At 33.6% G+C, this 17,191-nt stretch overlaps 1 protein-coding gene and 1 long non-coding RNA gene across 6 annotated transcripts; one reads left to right on the forward strand and one right to left on the reverse strand.

Annotated features, from left to right (window-relative positions):
* Window positions 1-237: 237 nt before the first annotated feature.
* On the reverse strand, window positions 238-16,359 carry LOC137007438 (lipopolysaccharide-induced tumor necrosis factor-alpha factor-like). Of its 4 annotated transcripts, XM_067368890.1 has the most exons (9): window positions 16,221-16,359; window positions 15,898-16,107; window positions 14,676-14,703; window positions 8,621-8,771; window positions 8,099-8,230; window positions 7,376-7,471; window positions 7,261-7,290; window positions 6,978-7,119; window positions 238-4,968 (listed from the first exon to the last, which is right to left on the reverse strand). In XM_067368890.1, exons 4-9 carry the CDS (start codon window positions 8,757-8,759, stop codon window positions 4,860-4,862), a joined length of 648 nt encoding a protein of 215 aa, XP_067224991.1. In that variant the 5' UTR covers window positions 8,760-8,771; window positions 14,676-14,703; window positions 15,898-16,107; window positions 16,221-16,359; the 3' UTR covers window positions 238-4,859. The 4 variants fall into 4 exon arrangements, with proteins under 4 accessions (XP_067224991.1, XP_067224989.1, XP_067224990.1 ...); XM_067368888.1 differs by lacking the exon at window positions 14,676-14,703; XM_067368889.1 differs by lacking the exons at window positions 14,676-14,703; window positions 16,221-16,359 and having other exon boundaries at window positions 15,898-16,186.
* On the forward strand, window positions 11,348-14,063 carry LOC137008241 (uncharacterized). 2 transcript variants are annotated; one of them, XR_010892781.1, is made up of 5 exons: window positions 11,348-11,682; window positions 12,052-12,103; window positions 12,215-12,355; window positions 12,833-12,929; window positions 13,581-14,063. It is a non-coding gene; the product is annotated as an uncharacterized lncRNA (long non-coding RNA). The 2 variants fall into 2 exon arrangements; XR_010892782.1 differs by having other exon boundaries at window positions 12,052-12,076.
* Window positions 16,360-17,191: the final 832 nt, after the last annotated feature.

Genomic DNA, 17,191 nt, shown 5'->3' on the forward strand with positions numbered 1-17,191 from the left:
TATATATATATATATATATATATATATATATATATATATATATATATATATATATATATATATATATATATATATATATATATATATATATATATATATATATATATATATATATATATATATATATATATATATATATATATATATATATATATATATATATATATATATATATATATATATATATATATATATATATATATATATATATATATATATATATATATTACAATGTAAACTTTTACCCTCTCTTTCTTTTTGTAATCTAATTTTAAAGACAGTCATATTGTTTTAAGGATGACTGACTGCACACCAGAGGAATCAATTCATGGTTTATTCATGATTTAAGTAGCTGGAATATCAGATTTTCCGTAAACATAAATGGCCAATCTTGGATGAGTTTGCAAAGAGCATTTGGCTTGATGCGGACTGAGAATCGCAGACAGATTCATTTCTTCAGTCCTAGACACATGAAAACCTATTTAATTTATGTCATGCATCAGCTCTCATTTTCAGCCAAATGAAAAAATAAATAACGTCCAATTTTGATTAACAGGTGATCAGTTATATACTGTTGAGAAACGGTCTGAAATGAATCAAATTTGATGTAAATAATCTATGAGAACAGCTATTTGTATAAAAAAAAAAGGAAAAAAGCAAAAAGAAAAACTGTCACGTCTGACTTGTTGGATGTCCAACCCCTTGTGTGTGTGTATGTGAATTGTGAAGTGTGTACGTCACTTCAGTGGAATGTTGTGTGTTCGACTCAATTGATTTTAGGTGCATCATACTGTAAGGACGTACATTTTTCCCACACTTTTCTGAGTTTGGTTCGCACAGTGGTCACTATATTTTGCGTTATGTGCTTCTTATTGATGCCATGGAACAAAGCTCCCTTAGAGACGCTGCTTTTAGAAAGAGATTATGTAAATGAAGCCATTAGAAGTGACAACTGACACTAAATACAATGATCTCTCTAACAGCACCATATGTTATGGATGAACATAGAGGATCTTCGTACTGTTTATTCCTCCTGTAAATGGAGTTTTGAAAATGCAAAGCTCTCTGGGGTTGTTTCAGAAGCAAACCAGATGGTTGAAGTGGTTACTGATGACTTTACTGCATGTTAAATGTCACTGGCAGCTTAATAATTCGTTTGTTGAGGGAGAACATAATGATCCAGATTTGTCTTCTTTCATTATTCTGAAAATTTTAGCAGGCCTGTTTTGTCAGGTTCTTGTACTAAATATCTGTGTGTGGGTGCATGTGTTTGTATGCTTGAGCGTCTTTGTCTGTTTTACTGCCTTTTTGTTCGAGATCAGACCATCCAAATGAAATATCTGTGTAAATGAATAACATTATATATATATATTTGAAAATATCTTGGCAGCATGTGAATAATCAAATTGATGTGATATCTTTCAGAGAAACATTTTCTTTTGTTTAGCCCTTTCTGATTTTATCTATGCTTTTCTTTCATGATGTTGTCAGCCACCTCATGGAAAAAAATTTTGTATATATATATATATATATATATATATATATATATATATATATATATATATATATATATATATATATCCTGCTCTGAAGTGACTCCTTTCCATTCAGCAAGGCAATACTCGTCCACTGGCTTTGAACTCACCTCTCTCAGATGTGAAGCGAGTTTTGTTTGATCCAAAGGGGGTTTCAATTATACGTTATTTGTACAAGATGTTCAGCACTTTTCCTGCTGCAGTGACGAACTGCTCATCACAGTTAGATCAAGCGCACAGCGTTAAAGCACCTTTACAGATGAGCTTTTATAAAAGAAAACTTTCATCAGCTTTTCGTGCTTCAGTGTTACATGTGTCGTCCGCTCAGAAGTCGGATGATTAACGATGCTCATCGGCTTAGTTTTTAAGGCTTTGTACTGTTTGCTCTGCATACTGTCCAAATTGTGGCCTCTCCAGGGAAGTAAAAATGCCAAATACTAGTCTCAACTAGTATAATGATTCACTGCTGTGTGTAGCTATGGGGACAAATTTATAAGGAATAATACATGTGTCTGACTGTTCAGAGCCATTTTTGGCATTACTGACCGCTGTTATTATGCAGCCTGGAGCAATTTTTTATGTACCCCTATTAAACTATTATTCTGACAAGCAAGTGAAGGAGAAAGAATAGTATACACTGACATCATGTGATGCCTCTTGTGTTTTAGAGCTTTTGTGGGTTTCAAATGACCAAAGAGGCCAAATATTGTACTTCATGTAGATATATACACTACCTTCAAAAGTTTGGGGTCAGTTTTTTTTTAAAGAAATGAATACCTTTATTCAGCAAGGATGCATAAAATTGTATAAAAGTATCAGTAAATACATTACACTGTTAGAAAATATTTCTATTTCAAATAAATGCTGCTCTTTCTGCTCATCAAATAATTCTGAAAAAAGGTTTCCACAAAAATATTAAGCAGCACAACTATTTTCAACTTTGATAGTAATATGCTTTTTATTTCTTAAAGGTGCAATGTGTAAAATTTACAGAAATGCAATGTTTTCAGTGGTGTATGAAGACCTTACATAATTAATCGTTATGTTTTTATTACCTTAGAATGAGCCATTTATATCTACATACACCACAAGTTCCACCTCTGTCAAGTCGTCATTTTGCGCCGGCATGTTTCTAGAGCAGCCCTAAATGGACAAACACTCTACAGAGTGCGTTTTATCGCTATGTTGTTGTTCTTCTAAATCGTTCGTTTTTTTTTTCTCAGTTTTTTTTTGAAGCAGCTTGCATCGTCACTACGTTGAATACACACAAACAAGAAGTAGTAGTAGTAGTAGTAGTCGTCTGGTTTATCAGAAGCAGAGACCGTTCTTTGTTAGAAGTAAAAAGAAACCTCATTGCTTGACTGTCTAACGTTCTCTCTGCTGTCTCAGACCACGACATCTTTGACTTGTGTCGGCCAGACGGCCACTGTAGCTTCTCTATTTTGCTTCAAAAGGGAGGACTGATGCTGCTTAAATTTACACAGTGCACCTTTAAGCAGCAAATCTGCATATTAGAATGATTTCTGAAGGATCACGTGACACTGAAGACTGGAGTAATGTCATCACAGGAATTAATTACATTTGAAAAAGTATTAAAATAAAAAAAACTTATTTAAAATAGGCTGATAAAATAAATGCAGCCTTTGTGAGCAGAGGAATAATTCTTTCACAATCATTGAAAAATCTTACTGATTCCAAACTTTTGTACGGTAGTGAAGGTGGTTGAGGATTTTTCTTGGAGAAAATGTTTAATCTTTATTGGATTTAGTTGATTGTAAAAAGGTTGGAGATGAAGATTCAATAAAAGTGTCACGTTTGCTGTTTAATAGTGCAGTTGGAGAGTAAAGCAATAAGCATTTTATATACAGTGCTGTATTGTATACGGTATATGCAGTAGATGAGATATCAGAGCAGCTCTTCAGTTTTACGTCATCTATTTGCATGGAAGTCTGTTGTTGCTGAGCTCTGGAAACCTGTGGCTTGCGTTATTTGCCATTTAGGATGTCAAAGCTCAGCTCCTGTTAGGCTTCATGTAGAGATTTAGGATTCCTAATTCCTCATTTTCAACAACGTCTGCTGGACTCATCTAGATATCATGCTCTTTATCAAATATTAATGTATATTATGTATCAGTGGTGATGACACTGGGCGATATTTCCTGCCGCCTTTGAACATGCTCCAAAGCGGGAGATCAATCATCATTTGTATGCCATATGTTTTGCACATTGTGTACATATTTCAATGGATGTAGTACATATTTTTATACATGTTTGGCGCATCCATGAGCTATATTTTGTGAATAGTTTTAAAGATACAAGTATATATACGCCATCACATGTCAATAGATGTATTGTGAAAATACTGTCGTAGAGGATGTTTTAGAGTCTCTTAAATATATCAAAGGAATGACAAGCAAAACTGTGTCTGTTATTATTTGTCATGAGTTATTTTTATATTCTGAATGTTTAATATTACACATCTTTTCAAGTTGAAATTGGACTCTTTGGGTCTTCCATGATGTATTAGAATGTTTCATGTACAAAAAATAAATCCATTGTTTTCATAGTGACATTTAATACAATATATCTACTATAACTATTCTTCAGGTTCATTTACCTGACTATTACATGAATGTATCTAATATTATAGTAAGAGAAACATAAACCTGGCCATTTCAGTTTGAATATCAGTAAGAAAAGACATTGCATTGATACATATCTTTTGTCTCGAGGGCTTGGATTGTTATCCAGATCATTGTTACTGCTACATTTTAGAAAAGTAAAAAGAAAAATGGAATTTTGAATAGAGACCCACTCCACAAGGCATGATTATGATGTTGAATTGGTGAAAAAATTTATTCTTTTCAACTGGTTGAAGCAGTTGACAGTCATTTGTGAATTTAACTCATCCAACTGTATGGCAAAGAACTCTTGATTCAGTCTAATAGGAGTGAGTCTCGAGCGGATAATAACCCACTGATTTGGTCATATCTGACTCAAAATGAGCCAATAGTACATGATTTGTGCACTTCTTCCACCACTACTCATGACTGATTATATCACCCTAAAACCATGTCTATTGGAAGAGGTTAATACAAATGACTGGTGGCCACTAGCACAGTTATTAATTGCTTGACTACGGTTTAATTCATTTTTGTATATATAGTCTCTCAAAGCCTACATATTGACTTCCCAAAAAATTCTGTCAACTCTCTCTGAAGAACAGGCTCAAACAGCACTGACAGTATCTTGGGTCCAGCTTCAGGCTCTTCTGATGTATTTATAGTCATGGTCTCAAAGATCAGGAACTGCTTTATTCTATGCTTCAAATCCTATTTACTTCACAGATGTTTTTGTGGCAGGACGGACAAATGTGGCTGACATCTTTGAAGCGATCCATACAGAAGGGGATCAGGCAACATCCAGCCAGACACCTGTGCCAGAAACAAAACAATGACAATGTAAATGTTCTTTATTCTGACACTAGAATCTGTTTTAAGCAGTTTACTTGCCTGCTTAGCAGATTCACATACAGAGAGGAACTCCTTGAATAATGAAGAGCAGTTATTCAATAATGAACAATACAACATGTACATGTGAGGAATAATACAAGTACTGGTTTTTGAATCAGATTTGCCCAGTTAGTGTTTTGAACTGGTTCAGAGCCAGAAATGAGTAATCGTTCATTATCATCTTTTTTAGCATTCTTTTGTGGATACGGATCAGTTTAGGACCATGATCCGTTCACACTGGAATCTGAGCAATAGATCAGAATTGAGCACTAATTAGGCTTGCAGTGTGAATATAGCCTAAGTGGCTACAAGAATGAATCTTTGAATCATTTCTTCAAAAACACTGATTCATTCAGCGACAAATTAAAGGGATAGTCCACCAAAAAATGAAAATTGTCATCATTTAGTTCCCCTCATGTCTTTACAAATCCATTTGACTATTTTCTGGGAAATGTCTTCTTTTTTTTTCTTTTTTTTTTTAACTGTTTAGTTATCCAGATTTTTAAAAATGTTTTCTTTTGTGTTCCACAGAAGAAAGTTATACACACTCTAAAAATAATGCGTTGGCACAAAAAAAAAAAAAAAAAAATGCAACAGTTTGCATCATTTTGTTTTTTTTACAGATTTGATTGAATTTACGTTCAAACAACAAGCTAAGATTGAGTTAGAGGGACTTAATTTGTAGCATAAACAATTGATTACTCAAAAAAATTAAGTCGCTCCAACTACCACAGTTGTAGCCCTGGAACCAATTAGCTAATCTTGTCTATTTCAGTTCAATTCTAGAATAAATTTTAAAATTTTGATTTTTGTTTATAAATCATTGCATAGTATGGCCCCATTGCATTTGGTGGATTTGATTGAGAAATATGAGCCAAAATGGTCTTTAAGGTCAGCTGACCAGCTGGCTTTGACGATTCCTAGAACTAAACAGAGAAATGGAGATCAAGCTTTTGTAGCGATAGCTCCAAAACTTTGGAATGATTTGCCCTTTTCTCTCAGATTGGCACCCACACTAAGTGTTTTTAAAAACAAGCTTATGAAATACCTCCTCACATTAGCATTTAATGGGGTATAGAAATTGTTTGTGTATTAAATCTGAGGGGTTTATTTCGCTGTTATTCTATATGTGGTTTTAGTGTTGTGTTTTTATGGTTGTGATTGTCTTTGTAAATGGTAAATGGTCAGTTGTATAAGTGCTTAATAAATAAAACATTACAGAAACTTTTAAATGTCAAACATAACAGCATTAAACTGTTTTTTCCCTTCACTAAAAACAAATAAATTAGCACTTAATTTCAACATTTATTCTCCTTATCCAGTTCTATGAAAAGCATGCAGGGGACTAGAAATCCACTGCCTTATTTCTGAAGTTATCAAGACAATTTCATTAAGTTACTACAACCAAATTTTTTTTTTAAGCCAATTAACGCAGATATTTAAGTTTAAATTACAGACGATATTAAGTTTATGTAATGATCAACATTATTATGTCAACAGAACTCTACAAAATAATGTTTGCAACTTTTAATTAAAACAATAAATTAGAATTTTTAACATGCAAACCATGCATTTATTTGCATTACTGAATTACTTTTTAGAGTGCAGGTTTGGAACGCCATTTTTGGCTGAACTAGTCTTTAAAGTGACTGTATTAATGAGTGAGTCGTTGAATCATCCACTCGATTTATATAAAAACATTCATTTAGCCTGTGTGTGTTGCTCGGCAATGCAACTGCTGTGTTTTCTTTTCATCTAACTATTTCCACTGGTGGAGCAAAAATAGACATGAGCTGGCAATACTGTGACAATATTACATTTGCAATTGTGCTGTTAGTCTGAATATCAACACAGCTGTGATTACTTGCTATATTCGGAACAACAGCGCTCTTGCTCATGCAGTTATTGATTATTCACTGTAGAGTACTCACCCCACCACAGACAAGAGACAGCAAAAGAGGAAGGCATTGCTGCCCACTTTATAGTGAATCTCGGTGGTGACAGTCTTATGGCAAGAAGGGCATTTCACTTTGGCAGGAGACATAGTGACATCGTCCAGGTTTATTACAGCTTCTGGGAATGCAAAACACGTTCATTTTGTTTGTTTATTCATCATATGCAAACCATTTCTAAGGGAATCTTAATCCAAAACATTTGTCAAGAGGTTTTTGCAGAGTGTCACTTGTGAAGATTGTGCAACATGTATTATCTTACCTGTGTTATCATTGATAGGGGAAAGAGTTCCTGAAGGAGAAATGTAGTCTTTAGATTGGTGAGTATGTCATACAAAATAATTCATGTTACATTTACAATATAACTATTATTTTACCTGTGTTTCCCTCTTGTAGAGCAAAGATAGGGGAAATAATTTCTGTGTGAGTAACAGGGAGAATGTAGAGTCCTTGGACTGGACCTTGAATCGAATCTGTCACAGAGAGTATATAATACAAGATAAATAATACTACATTTGCATACTAATGACTGAACATGTTCCATAAAAGCAACAGTCTCACAAAACATAATGCTTTTTGTGTGTGTTTTTCTTAAAGAGTATTGTTTAATTGAAATGTCCTATGTTCTGACTTTTTATATTATATATCATGAAATGTGTTTTGAGGACAGATTTACACAATGAGCAGTACATATAAAATATGTACTTTGTGCTTTGGAGGTCTAAATAAAAATGAAGGATAAAAATGTATGATGTTTTTCCCCTTAGAAATGTAATTGACTAAAAATACTTAGTATGTAGCATTTTTGTAGTATTTAGTTAAAATATTCGCTAGTTAGTAAAAGAAGTTTCATCTCTTGAGTCATTTGAAATATAATATATTATATTATATTATATTATATTATATTATATTATATTATATTATATTATATTATATTATTATTTTGCACAAGCTTGTTTCTGCATTTCTGTTGTTGTTGTTTTGTGTGTGTGTGTGTGTGTGTGTGTGTGTGTGTGTGTGTGTGTGTGTGTGTGTGTGTGTGTGTGTGTGTGTGTGTGTGTGTGTGTGTGTGTGTGTGTGTTTATAATCGAGACACATGCCTTTGTCTGTGGCCTGTATTGTAAAACATTGGCTTTTTTTCTGAATAAGATCCTTCTCTTTTTGCTCCAGTAACTTCAACTCCTCCTCTATTCTGTCCAGTTCTGAAGGGCCCTCTTCATTTGCAAGGTATCCTAAAAGCAAAATATATGTAAAAATGTAAAACAACCAAATTATTGTTTGCACTAACTAGTCAAATGTAAGCATGAAGATGGATGACATCCAAGAAAGAACTTTTTGAGTGCAATTTGAATGATCATTTCCTGGGAAAGTAGGTGCAGCTCCTTTAGTATTAAGAGAGAATGAGTAATTACACTCCGTTGTTTGCATGTTTTATTGCTTAGTGAAATAGCCAAATGTTGTTGTTCCTGCACTGAAGTCTTTGAGGAAACTGAGTGGTTTATAATACCTCTAGTAATGTTCTCACTGATCAAACTAATCAAGGTACATTTTATTGTTATTATTTAAAGGTCAGTCATTTCTTCTTCTTCATCATTATTCTTTCTAAAGAGTTTTTTCTTTACCCTCTATTTTGTTATTCTTCTTTTGGATCTCCTGTAGAAACTGAAGCCGGTTTTTGAGCTGTTGTCGTCTGAAGAGGATGGTCCACAGATCTGTGGTATCTTCATCCTGTTCAGGGCCCTGTGGCAACACTGCGGTCATAGTACTGCTGCCCTGCAGGCCAAAATACATACATTTTACAATCTAATTTGTACATATTTACAATAAGAGAAAGACCACAAAGTCCAAAAACTGTTCTTCATTTGCAACCATCTGTGGATTTGCAGCCGCAATAATATGTTAGCAAGCCATTTAAAGGTGCTAAAGAGGATGTTTTGTTTTATACATTTTTGCAATATCACTTGAAACTGTCTTTACTAACTGAAAAAAGACTATTTATTAGGTGCACTGAAAGGAATAATATTAATATGCATCATCTGTGCACGAGGTAGGGCCTTAAAAACATCAGCCAATCGTTTACGCGATTATTGTGTAAGCGATTGGCCCTCTGGCTTGTCAATCACTGCCGTGACGTTCCTTGTGAGAGATGAGCGCAGCTGTGCGCTCCAATAACTTTCCACACTCCACAGGCGCCGCATGCAATGTTTTTATCAGAAGACAGGAATAACAACTGCAGATTATGAGTTACCTGCGGTGAGTCCGACATAATGAATCCAAAAAACACGACAGCGAATGCCGGTGGTAAACACTCGTGTTCCAATACTTGTGCACGAGTTTTGGGAGGCGTTCCTTCGAAGGAGGGGGTTGTTCTTACGCATGCGTTCATTTCAAAAACTCAGTAAGTCTTTGGTTTCTCAGTCGACGAAAATATCCTCTTTAGCACCTTTAAAGTGATCTGGATTTCTGCATTGTTTACTAAAAAATGATAGATATAGAATATAGATTAATTATAGACAAACACAATCTGACTAAAGTATTAACACAAATAATTAAGTAAATGAACCCTTGAATTTAGTCAATTGTAGATCCTCCTTCAGCGCCAAACTTGTCCTGAATCTTCTTATAAGGCTTTTTTCCTCTAAACAAAGGGTTGTGTATTTTTGCCCAAAAGCTTTCATCTCATCATTTTTCCACAAGCATTGTGGACTATCCAGATGCCAAACATGAGACATGCCTCAATATTGCTTTAGACTGCAGTGGTTATGTGTTATCCTTTCATAAACAACATTTTTGTTCAGTGTTTTTCTGATGGTGGACACATGAACAACAACTTTAGCAGTTTATGAAGATCTTTTACTTTTGTCTTGGGTTCTTTTTCTCACAGTGATTTATGAACTTGAAAAGCTTTTGTAGCCTTTCCCAGCTTTGTGCATCTCTGTCATGTGTTTTAGGGTCCTGTGATAGCACTAACCAATCTTTCTTGAGAAGAACAAACTTGTTAGTAACAATTTTGTTGTGCCTTTTAGGGCAACTGTTTAACCAACACTTCCAATCTCGTCTCCTTAATTTATTCCATTTACCTTTTGGAGGTTACTTTTGGTTCACTTACTTCCTCCACCCTGTACTGTGAATAATCACTCAGTGTCTGTTTGTGTGTGTTAGTTTAGTCAGATTGTGTTTGTCTATATTTGTGAGTTGAATTAAGATCATATTACATTGTATGACTCAATCAATAGGGCTGCACAATATTGGAAAAACTGACATTGCAATATTTTGTTTTTCTACGATATTGTGATGTGAAAACAGTTTCACCAGATGACTTGAATAGCTCTATTTGAAAAGACTTAATCATTCTAGAATGATTGGTGTGATTTTGTATCTGCATAGAAAGTAAAAAACAAATTACAGGCATTAGATACAATAGAATACAAATGAAATAAACAGCTTTATGTTTTTCAGTTAAGTCTAGCAGTATTTGGTAACACTTTATTTTATAGAGCCGTAGTTACATTGTAATTACTCAAATAAGTACTGAGTACTATTAATTAACTACACCTATTAGAGTTACAGTCACAAATGTGATGTTTTTCTAGTCATTTTTGCTTATTAGTATGGTTGAATTAAATAATTGAAGATCAGCAGCAAAGACATTGGTTAATAAAGTGAGATTAAATACATAAAGTATATTTGTTTACTTTAATATATTTAATTATTGCAGGTTTGTGCTATATTCTGAGATTGCATTTCACTGTTTCTATTCATTTTGAGGAACACTGACTGTTTTTGTGCAAGTAAATGCTTTATAGTTCAATGCTTCTGCACTTACTCTCGATTTCTCTCAATATGGGGATAGGAGAGTCATGGGATATCAGTCAATACATGGGAAAACAAGGTAACTTGCGTAACTTATTTGAAAAGTAATTTACATATGTTGTTGTAAATTTAAAAGTAATGCGATACTTTACTAGTTACTTGAAAAAAGTAATCTGATTACATAACTCAGGTTACTTGTAATGCGTTACCCCCAACACTGCACTTTACTATTAGTGATTAAAGGGCAGGGGCTCGAACACAATATTTTAGATAAGTATAAATTGTGACAGAGAGCTGCCAACAGGTTCTAAACATGTGAAGATCTTCATTATGGTTTTAAAAGTATCTCAAGACACACCTTATTAAAGTGACTATAAAGGGTTTTTTCAGTATTTATTTATTTGACATTTTTAGTAATACATAATTTCTTTTGTCATAGACTTTACCCATAATAAAGAATAATGTGTGTGTCATAACCACTGATTTGTATATAGATGTTTCTAGATAGGCTTTCTCAGGTGCACTGTAAAAAGCCCTTCAAGTGTGTTGTCTGTAGGAATTAATTTTAAAAAGTATATTTTTTCCAATAAATTGATTCCCTTTTCTTTTTGAATTCATTTAAGTTTTACATAAGTAAAAAGTGTGAATGTATTTGTAACTTATTATTACCTATCAAAAAATTGATTTTACTGACCTTCACAATAAATTGCTTCTACAAAACTCTATTTAAGTGTTTATATCCAAAGTAAAACGTCACGACCCGCCCACATGCTGCAGCAGAACAACGAGACCGTTGCTCATTGTCACCTGTATCGGACCAGTTTCGGATTTCTGTGGAGTTTTTGAAGGCTTTATACAACGTGTAATCGAAGTAAGTAACTATTTACATTGCATAAAGTTAGGTTTTAGCCGAATGAGCATGCATTTATTGCACTATAAACGTTAAGTTTGTCAGGTTTGCAGGCGCCGCATGAGGCCTTACCGAAGGTCTTAACATTAATATTAAACATATGTTAACTGCTAGGTTTGTAGTTACTGTTGTTGCCCTACACGATTGAAAAAGAAGAGGACATAATATATTCCTGGCGCTTTAACTTAATCTGTTGATATATTTGTCTGAAATATTTTGAAACAATTTGTTCAAGTAGAAAGATTAAATATTTCTTTTGCATTGTAATAACATCAATGATCCTGATATTTTAATAAATAAACTCTTCTTTCATTTGTGTTGCTTCTTTAGAAGACCATCAGAGTTCATGGAGTAGGTAAGCTCTTTAGTAGGTGGAATTGAGGTAAATGTTTCAGAGGTTTGTTGTTATCTGTCATTTAAATTAATTAAGGTAACCAAAAGTTATTGAGAGTCGAAAAAAAAAAAAAAAAAAATCTCATCCCTTTCTATATAGAAGCCAGCAAGAAAAGGGACGTTAAAAGCATAAATGCCGATGGCCAGGACATATAGCTGGAGAAGAATGGAAGTAGTTGTCTAGTCCCCAGATGTGGCAAAATTTAAAGAAAGATGGCCTGCCCTCTTTGAACCATTCCAGGTAAATGTTTTAGCACTGACATGCTGCTCATTCAGTTTTTTTAAAAAGGCAAATAATAGTGAACAAGCTTGTTTATGTAATGCTAGACACACTTTTTGCTGACCGCATACTGAAGACCCATCCCACATATTTTATGGAGTATTGGATTGCATAAAAATGAAAGTTTGCTAATTCTTTACACATCTTGAGTGTTCCAAATAACAGTCAAACAATTGATGTATTACAGATAAATGAAGAAAAAAACATTTTTGCAAAAAAAAACATTTTTGATTACAGCTCCTAATTCATTTTAAGGTTAAATATTAAAAAAAAAAGTAAAAAAAAAAATTTATATATAATATATATATATATATATATATATATATATATATATATATAAGCTTTATCAGACCCACACTGATAAATGCATTGTATGTTTGTAGTTACTGTATATGGCCTGCAAGATTCAGTTTTTCATTATTCACTTACCAACTATAGGATCCAAGTACCTCTGTGGTGAAGAAGAGAGACATGACTCTGAGATGCCTCATTGAATACATGGGAGAGAATGAGCAAGAGCTCCTCTCTGACTACTGTAAGTATTTTTAAAAAGCATAGTTTGACTTTTTTGGGGGAAAAGCACATATTCCTCAGATATCAATCTTATGTCTGTCTGAGTTTAGTACAGAGCTGGAGTTGGGGATTGGTTAGCTTGTCTTAGAACACATACTATAATTGGGTGGAAATGGCTAGTCTGGCTCTGTCACAAATTCAAAAACAGACCTACAAACACCAAAATGTATGTGCAGGAACCAGTGTCCAACATTAACCTTTTTGGTCTTTCAGTGGCTAGTAGACTTAATTTAAAAGATACTGTCATATTTTTCAACTGCAGCTTCACAGAAGTAAAATCTTTGTTTTATAATAATGCAGGAGTCATAATCATCTGATGATATAACTAAGCGTGGTATTTTCAGATACTTTTACTTAACCACACCTATGTGTTACCAGCTAAACCCCTCTCCCCTTTAAGGATTTAGGCCTTGGAGGTTACTTGTGTATGTGATGTAGTCTAGCAGGTTTGTTGTGGCAAGTGAGTCCCTACTGAAAGTTGTACTATGAAGCCAGTTCAACAGGCCATGTTCAACAGGCCAACGTTTTGTGAACTTTTAATGTGTGATTTTACTGAAGGCTTTTGAAGATTGTTCTCTGCTGCCACTTATTGTTCTGTTTATGTCTCATACAGGGAAAAACGGAGAGCAGTGTCCACGAGGACTTGAAAATTCGCAATATGCAGATATATGTCTGCCGTGAACCAGATGCAGTGGGCATCATCATTGAGGGAATCCCAGTGCTTACTGATCTTGGAAATCTGGCCAGGGCATGTTGCCTGCTTCTGGGGTTGACATATGCTCTGAACCTGTAGTATCCACCACAACTCTGCAAAACATTTGAGGTGTTCCAAAGACTTTTTGCAGGACTTGACACACTGCACCCAAAGCCTTCATCCCAATTCATGACACTAAACAACAAACTTCTGAGTAGGTTGGTCAAATGCCAGCCTCACACTCAATGTCAATCTTGTGTTTTTCAGAGCTTTTCAGAAGATTGTTCTGTTATATAAAAGAAGTTTCTGTAATTTTTAATGTTAAAATGTTTACATTACCATTATTGTGTTACATTAACATTAAAATTGATTACAGAAAATTAGTGCACCCAATTGTTTGTATATGGCAGCTGTTATATAGTAATAAACGTTGGAAACGAATACCTCTCGTTCCTTATTTATTAAAGTTATGGCAATGCTAACTAATTATTTCAAGTGGATTAAAGAAATAATTTGTCTAAATTAATGAGAGTAAATGAATTCATTAAAATCAAAAAGTTTAATTTTTTATTTTAAATGTTACTTATTTTAACTAAGTACGATTTGGTCAATATGCTGCTCTTTGTCACAATGGCTAAACTCAAATAATTTGCTTTATCTTGTAGACTCTACTTCTTTTTTTAGCTTACAGTAAAATACATAATATTGATTTTTACCAACTCAAAATACCAAGAAGTTCACTAAACTTACAAAAAGTAGTTGGAAAATATTGCCTTAATTTTTTTGAGTTGAATTTAAGCAACAGTTTTTACAGTGTGTGATAGTGATGGTTTTGACTACACATGTACAGCCTACAAGATTTTTTATCTTTTTTTGGAAACATTTTTTTTTTTCAGGGAAAATTTGCTTTGGCAAACAAATATACCACAAACATTTCCCAGCCAAATTCCATTGAATTCCTCTTTGTGGCTGTTAGATACAGATAATTTCGGACTTTCTCATTATTGCACTTACCCAAATGCAAACTTCACCACTGCTCTCACTGTAAAAAAAATCAAAAGTTGAGAAAACTTCAAAGTTTAAGGCAACAAACTTCAGCAGATTTTTGTGTTTTTGTTTTTCTAGGAGATTTTTTTTTTTCAACTTTTTGTTGTATAAACTGAATACAACAAGTTGAGAAAACTCAAAAACCTGCTGAAGTTTGTTGTCTTAAACTTTTAAGTTTTCTCAACTTTTGATTTTTTACAAAATGTACAGTAAAGGTCAAACATACACAATCAACATTTGATTATGTAAGTAATACATTGTGTTGCCATTTTTAGTCTTTCTGCTGATCTCATTTATGCTTACACTCTAAAAAATGCTGGGTTAAAAACAACCCAAGTTGGGTTGAAAATGGACAAACCCAGCGATTGGGTTGTTTTAACCCAACTGTTGGGTTAAATGTTTGCCCAACCTGCTAGGTAGTTTTATTTAACCCAACTATTGTTTGAAAATGACTATATGGCTGACTTAAAATGAATCTAAAATGAAATTAAAATGTTCATTTATTAAACATATTAATACATGTTAATTTTTGGTTCATTTTAAGTAAGCAATACTGTAATTTTTAAACAATAGTTGAGTTAAGTAAAACTACCCAGCAGGTTGGGCAAACATTTAACCCAACTGCTGGGTTAAAACAACCCAATCGCTGGGTTTGTCCATTTTCAACCCAACTTGGGTTGTTTTTAACCCAGCATTTTTTAGAGTGTACCAGAAATGTAAAAAATAATATGTTCCTTTAACCTGCAGCAGACTTTTTTAATCTTTGAAGAAATTTAAAGTTTTGTAAACAAATGATCAAATACATTTTTACGAATTCTGTTATTTAACATGAATTTATATTAAGTATTATATTTATATTATTAAATTTGCCAGGAATGTAAAAGTGAATATCTACTGTAAAGTTTATACGCAGAAGAGTTGCACTAAATTTGAAACAATGCAAAAACATAAACAAGTAAGAATTAGATGTTGATTTTCTTTTCTTTTCTTTTTTTTTTGTAAAGCAACAAGGTATTTAGTCATTTGTGCATCATTACATTGTACAAACAGTATGTGCGTATTACTTGTTCAGTTTTCAGTGTATCAGGAAACATATATGATGAACATAAGCACATTTAAATGACCAATAAAAAAAACTGTCCATAAATAAAAACGGTTTAATATTTACATGATGGGGACATCACATTACCTGTTGGCACTAGAATGCTGTGTTGATTTGGTGAGTTCCAGTCCAGTTCCAGTCCTGGAAATGTTGACAATATTGAAGAATGATGGAGAATGATCAGATTACTCAATTTTTTATTCCTCTCACAGTCCTTGTTCAGCAGTTCTCCTTATGCTGGAGTGTTTTGCAGTCTTTGAATACTTCCCCATAATCCCTTACGCCTTCATCCTCATACTGGTGTGAATGTCAATCATAATGATATAAAGAACAAAAATAAAATGAATAATCATAAATTATCGCAGAAAGCTTCACAGTAAATGACATCCAATCGTTCAGATAATATTCACCTATCCTTCACCTTTTCTGTTGTGAGAACTGAGCAAGCCACAATGCGATTTCCATATTGGTTTGAATGTATTTTCATAATCAAATTTGCAGTAAGGGGTGACATTCTGACGGTAAAATGGTTTGTATGTGTATGGTAAATGGTTACTTGTTAAATGGTATGCTTGTTTCAGAATGTATGACGATGTACTTCCTTTTAGATTAGTACACTGTATATGTTTGACTGTGTTTGGCGTAAAACAGGGATGGACAACTCCGGTCCTGGAGGGCCAGTATCCAGCAGAGTTTAGCTCCAACCCTAATCAAACACACCTGAACCAGCTAATCAAGGTCTTTAGGATTAGTAGAAAGTTATAGGCAAGTGAGTTTTTATCAGGGATGGAGATAAACTCTGCAGGACACTGGCCCTCCAGGACCGGAGTTGTCCATCCCTGGCGTAAAAGCATTTTAATTGATGAGGAACACCATGAAAAATCATGAGCACTGTAGCATTATTTATTTTTCCCTCATAACATAATGTTTTTTACATTTTTATATTTTATTTCAGGTATTTTTAAGTGTTAACTTTCATGTTAACTTTCATTAGGACGCTTCATTCAAAAGTGTTCCAAAATAAGTTGACTAAAATCAACACATCATTCATTCTTTCTTTCCTGTCGGTCACCTCTAGAGGTCAGACTTTCACAGTGACAGAGTAAACCCTGTGGCAGAAAAGGTGTTCTGTACTGCTGATGTCATTGGTTTAGCTAATTTGAATTTGCAAATATGATTTTGAATGTGAACTTAAAGAAACAGAATTAAAATAAATGAAATCCATATACAAATGAAATCTGCTTTAGGGGCTATTGATTGTTTGACAGATTTGCTAGACTAAACTGTCCTGCAGAGTTTAGCTCCAACTTACCACAACACACCTGCCTGGAAGTTTCCTGTATGCCTAAAAACCTTGATTAGCTGGTGTGTTTAACTGGGG

The sequence above is a fragment of the Chanodichthys erythropterus genome, chromosome 19 (assembly GCF_024489055.1).
Source record: "Chanodichthys erythropterus isolate Z2021 chromosome 19, ASM2448905v1, whole genome shotgun sequence".
NCBI classification, from domain to species: domain Eukaryota; kingdom Metazoa; phylum Chordata; class Actinopteri; order Cypriniformes; family Xenocyprididae; genus Chanodichthys; species Chanodichthys erythropterus.

Bases quoted from the DNA above. Each gene is read 5' to 3' on its own strand.
- LOC137007438 (XM_067368888.1), bottom strand. From the start codon at position 8,759: ATGACCGCAGTGTTGCCACAGGGCCCTGAACAGGATGAAGATACCACA. The intron at 7,472-8,098 runs GCATGTGTCTCG...TCTCTGTGACAG, and splicing joins AATACAGGCCACAGACAAAG to ATTCGATTCAAGGTCCAGTC. The intron at 7,120-7,260 runs GTAAGATAATAC...TTGCATTCCCAG, and splicing joins CCCTATCAATGATAACACAG to AAGCTGTAATAAACCTGGAC.